Source organism: Taurulus bubalis, assembly GCF_910589615.1.
Source record: "Taurulus bubalis genome assembly, chromosome: 17".
Lineage (NCBI taxonomy): Eukaryota > Metazoa > Chordata > Actinopteri > Perciformes > Cottidae > Taurulus > Taurulus bubalis.
Genome location: NC_136605.1, coordinates 23,085,542 through 23,090,541, shown reverse-complemented (window position 1 = coordinate 23,090,541; position 5,000 = coordinate 23,085,542). Strand labels below are relative to the sequence as shown.

The 5,000-nt window shown below is 48.8% G+C and overlaps 1 protein-coding gene across 1 annotated transcript in view; it reads left to right on the top strand.

Annotated features, from left to right (window-relative positions):
• The first annotated feature begins 1,008 nt into the window (after window positions 1–1,008).
• Window positions 1,009–5,000, top strand: part of anapc2 (anaphase promoting complex subunit 2) — a 7,924-nt gene continuing 3,932 nt past the window's right edge. The window contains exons 1-9 of the mRNA XM_079233256.1: window positions 1,009–1,147; window positions 1,493–1,742; window positions 1,824–2,145; window positions 2,299–2,431; window positions 2,585–2,837; window positions 2,929–3,048; window positions 4,224–4,341; window positions 4,462–4,640; window positions 4,716–4,857. Coding sequence (XP_079089382.1) covers window positions 1,049–1,147; window positions 1,493–1,742; window positions 1,824–2,145; window positions 2,299–2,431; window positions 2,585–2,837; window positions 2,929–3,048; window positions 4,224–4,341; window positions 4,462–4,640; window positions 4,716–4,857 — 1,616 coding nt within the window. The 5' untranslated portion in view covers window positions 1,009–1,048. The remainder of the gene's footprint in view (window positions 1,148–1,492; window positions 1,743–1,823; window positions 2,146–2,298; window positions 2,432–2,584; window positions 2,838–2,928; window positions 3,049–4,223; window positions 4,342–4,461; window positions 4,641–4,715; window positions 4,858–5,000) is intronic.

Below are 5,000 nucleotides of genomic sequence, written 5' to 3'. Positions count from 1 at the left end.
TGTTTCACTACAGAAAACTTTCACAATTGTTCGCAGGCAGATTTAGCAGAATCAGATTTCCATAATCTATAATCGTGAGTATATATTGTCCTCTGGTGGACAAACACCGTAACAGCAAACGATGTAAAAAATGTATTTTGAATGTTTCAACCGAAAGTAGTTGTATGCTCAATACATCTAGCTTGATCGTAGTAGTTCATTGTATTTACTCATTGTGGCCACAAGAGGGCAGTAATACTTTTAATTCTAATACACGTTAGGTAATCATTTAACTGTTTTCAAACAATTTCAACAACTCGTTAATTACTCATGACATTTATGCTGCCAGTTTGTTTCAAACTAATATTTATATATATATCAAGTTGAACTGATAATAATTTTGTATAACGCCACAAATTGTGTATCGCCACAAAATGCGTTGCAGTTCCTCCTTGTGACCACTAGAGGGCCGTTCACACTCGTGATTCTAAGTGCACTCAGATCAACTGTCAGACACAGTTATTACGTATCACTCTTACTGAAGTGACTGTTTTTGTAATACTCACACTAATAATAAGTAAACTAAATGTATAGTAATATAAATATTTGACACCGTGTCGTAAACCACAAATTCAAAAGTAGTGTTGCGATTCCTCACGATGGCCACTGGAGAGCGCGATTCTAAACAAAATCACAGTAACACTTCCGGTGATCCTTCAAAATAAAACTAACTACCAGCAAGGGAATGCAGTTTGCCGAGTTAACGGTGGGGGCAGCGGTGAGCGTTTTAGCATTCAGCCTGCAGAAGAAGAAGAAGAAGAAGAAGACGACAGCGAAGAAGAAGAAGTAAACCCGCGATACCAAAGCAAGAACCATGTTAACGTGACTTCCAATTCATTACAGAAGAGTTTCACAAATGAAAGCAATTGTTATTATATTATCATTAATAAAACACACGTAAGATACGGGACACAATGCGTTTTAGCGACGGCGTAACAGGACAAAACAAACCCAAAGTTTAAATGTACTCCGGATAAAGGTTCGTTTTTCCTGAAGAAAGTCCCAGGAAATGGAAGATGTGGTGATGGAGACGGACCCGGCGGAGGCTTCTGGACCCGCCGCACAACGAGGGGTCGCCGCCGGATGGGAGACCGTCACCGCCGCCTTGGTGAGTGACTCGAGCCGCAGGACTCCGAGTCAACGCGGAGGCGGCCGAAGCTTCCCGAACCCCTTCAGATGTTTCACGGTTTCATGTCTTCTTGCGTGTGGCGTCGCTTCACAGCCGGAGGGGATGACGGAGGAGTCGGGGGTCTTCGGCTAAATTCGGCATACTTTATTTTGCACCTCGCCTTTGTCTTCCTGTAGCTGTTGTCCTCTGGAGTCTCTTTATGCGTACGCATGGTCCTCCGGGTCTCAGGGTCTCCGTCAGGGTCCAGTGCATGCCATGTCTTTGGTCTATTCTGGTAGTTTATAGATATTATATTGCAGTGTCTGACTCCTAGCTGTGCTGCAGATGTCTCCTGGCTCCTCGCAGGCGGAGCAGAGCCTCTCGGACTCTCTGGCCCTGCTGTGTGACCTGGGTCTGGACCGGCTGCTGGGCGGCTGGCTGATGGAGACGCTGCAGATGCGTCTGTCCTCCTCTGTGGTCCCCGAGTTCTGGTCCGGACTCAAGCAGCCGGAGAACGAGCTGGAGGAGCGAGGCCGGGCCTGGGTTCTCCTCACCGCCTTTCGGACGCTCTTAGACCGACTGGAACCTTTTCTGGGCAAGTGGAAAATAACAAAGTTCAGTCCTGCTTTATAAGCGAAGGAACCATGGTTAGAACTCCTCCTGGTTCCTCCTGCAGGTGGTCTGAAGAAGCTGGGCACGTGGCAGGACGAGGGCCGCGGCAGCCTCTGTGGCCCCGGGCTCGGGGGCCTCCAGGAGCGCGCCTTCACCGTCATCAGGGCCCTCCTCCTCTTCTCCCCCTCCCCGGTCCTGCAGGAGCGAGTGCTGGAGTTCTACAGCAGGACCTTCTCCATCTACATGAACCAGCAGGGGCAGGCCGAGGACGGGGCCGAGCTGCCGGAGGGCCCCGAGCGAGGGCTCTGCCCGGGCTGCAGGGTCCCGGCGCCGCAGTGCTGGTGCACGGAGGCCCTGGAGCAGCTCCGGGACCTCAGCCACGTCCTGTGAGTGCAGCGGGGAACCAACGCGGCCCTTTGGCTTCAGAGGGGGACCTAGCATCAACTTTATGCTTACATGTCTTGTGAAAGCAGCGTATGCGCCTGTGTGAGTTACGAGGACGTGTGTTGTTGTTGTTGTTGTTGTTGTTGTCGCTGCAGCTCCAGGCTGCAGCTGCTGGAGTGGGTCAGCTCGGAGGCCGTCACCTCCATCCTGCACCAGCTCATCGAGCAGCGGATGGAGCAGCACTGCAGGGGCGAATACGAGCGCTCCTTCCTGCTGGAGTTCCAGGAGGTAAAACCTCCACCAGTCAGTGAACGCCACGCCAAGGGTAACCTGCAGCAGCGGCTAAGTGCTGTGTGTGTGTGCGTGTGTGTGTGTGCGTGTGCGTGTGCGTGTGTGTGTGTGTGTGTGTGTGTGCGTGTGTGTGTGTGTGTGTGTGTGTAGTGGCTGGAGCTGGTGCTGGGCTGGCTGAGCAAAGTGTTTGCAAGTGAGGCGGACAGAGACGGTCTTGGACCTGCTCCCAGTGCTCCCAGCGCTCCCAGTGCTCCCAGTGCTCCCAGTGCTCCCAGTGCTCCCAGCATCCAGGGCGGGCCGCCCGGCAGCCCCGTGCTGAAGCAGTGGCGCTGCCACATGCACCAGTTCTTCTGCAGGATCTACGTCAACATGCGGATCGAGGAGCTCTTCAGTATAATCAGAGGTGCGCTAGCAGTTCCCCTCTGCCGCCAGTCATTGTGCTAAGCTAGGCTAAACACACCTGTTTGTTTACGTGGCTCTCACCTCTCCGTCAGATTTCCCAGAATCCAAAGCGGCCATCGAAGATCTGAAGTTTTGTCTGGAGAGAACCAACCAGAGGCAGCAGCTGCTCACCTCCTTGAAGGCTGCCTTCGAGAGCCGCCTGCTGCACCCGGGTGAGTCTACTGTCTACGGATCTATTGATCCGTCTCTACTGATCTATTGATCCGTCTCTATTGATTTATTGATCTGTCTCTATTGATCCGTCTCTATTGATCTATTGATCTGTCTCTATTGATTTATTGATCTGTCTCTATTGATCCGTCTCTATTGATCTGTCTCTATTGATCCGTCTCTATTGATCTATTGATCTGTCTCTATTGATTTATTGATCTGTCTCTATTGATCCGTCTCTATTGATCTATTGATCTGTCTCTATTGATCTGTCTCTACTGATCTATTGATCTGTCTCTATTGATCTGTCTCTATTGATCCGTCTCTATTGATCTATTGATCTGTCTCTATTGATTTATTGATCTGTCTCTATTGATCCGTCTCTATTGATCTATTGATCTGTCTCTATTGATCTGTCTCTACTGATCTATTGATCTGTCTCTATTGATCTGTCTCTATCGATCCGTCTCTATTGATCTATTGATCTGTCTCTATTGATTTATTGATCTGTCTCTATTGATCCGTCTCTATTGATCTATTGATCTGTCTCTATTGATCTGTCTCTACTGATCTATTGATCTGTCTCTATTGATCTGTCTCTATTGATCTGTCTCTATTGATCTATTGATCCGTCTCTACTGATTTATTGATCCGTCTCTATTGATCCGTCTCTATTGATTTATTGATCCGTCTCTACTGATTTATTGATCCGTCTCTATTGATCTGTCTCTATTGATTTATTGATCCGTCTCTATTGATCTATTGATCCGTCTCTACTGATTTATTGATCCGTCTCTATTGATCCGTCTCTATTGATTTATTGATCCGTCTCTACTGATTTATTGATCCGTCTCTATTGATCCGTCTCTATTGATTTATTGATCCGTCTCTACTGATTTATTGATCCGTCTCTATTGATCTGTCGATCTGTCTCTATTGATCCGTCTCTACTGATTTATTGATCCGTCTCTACTGATGTGTCTCTATTGATTTATTGATCTGTCTCTATTGATCTATCTCTATTAATCCGTCTCTATTGATCTATTGATCTGTCTCTATTGATTTATTGATCTGTCTCTATTGATCCGTCTCTATTGATCTATCTCTATTGATCCGTCTCTATTGATCTGTCTCTATTGATCTGTCTCTATTGATCCGTCTCTATTGATCGTCTCAGGCGTCCACACCTCTGACATCCTCACGGTTTACATCTCGGCCATCAAGGCGCTCAGAGAGCTCGACCCGTCCATGGTCATCCTGCAGGTCGCCTGCCAGCCAATCCGCAAGTACCTGAGGTGAGTCTCAGTTTCACCTGTTCACACGCTGATAGAGGTAGGTGTGTGTGTGTGTGTGTGTGTGTGGATATGTGTGTGTGGATATATGTGTGTGTATAGATGACTCGTGGTGCGTTTCAGGACGCGGGAGGACACGGTGAGGCAGATCGTCGCCGGGCTCACTGGAGACGTGGAGGGCTGCTCAGACTTGGCCTCGGAGCTGTCCAGAGGCGACCCCGTGACCCTGGAGATGCAGGACAGCGACGAGGAAGGCAACGACCCGGAGGACTGGACTCCGGACCCGACCGACGCCGTCCCGGGTCAGTGAACGCACCGTTGGTTATTCTGCTGCTGTACTTCGACGTCACTGAGAGTGGAGCGCTCCGTCTTTCCAGATAAAATGGGCTCCAAGCAGCGCTCCTCTGACATCATCAGCCTGCTGGTCAGCATCTACGGCAGCAAAGACATCTTCATCGACGAGTACCGAGCCGTGCTGGCCGACCGGCTGCTGCACCAACTCAACTACAACACGGCCAGGTAGCCCACAGCATATATATATATATATATATATATATATATATATATATATATATATATATTTTAGTACAGGTACCCCAGAGCACCTGCACAAAAAACATACCTGCTGCCTTCAGGATCAGAAGTATCTGAGTTTCCAGGTC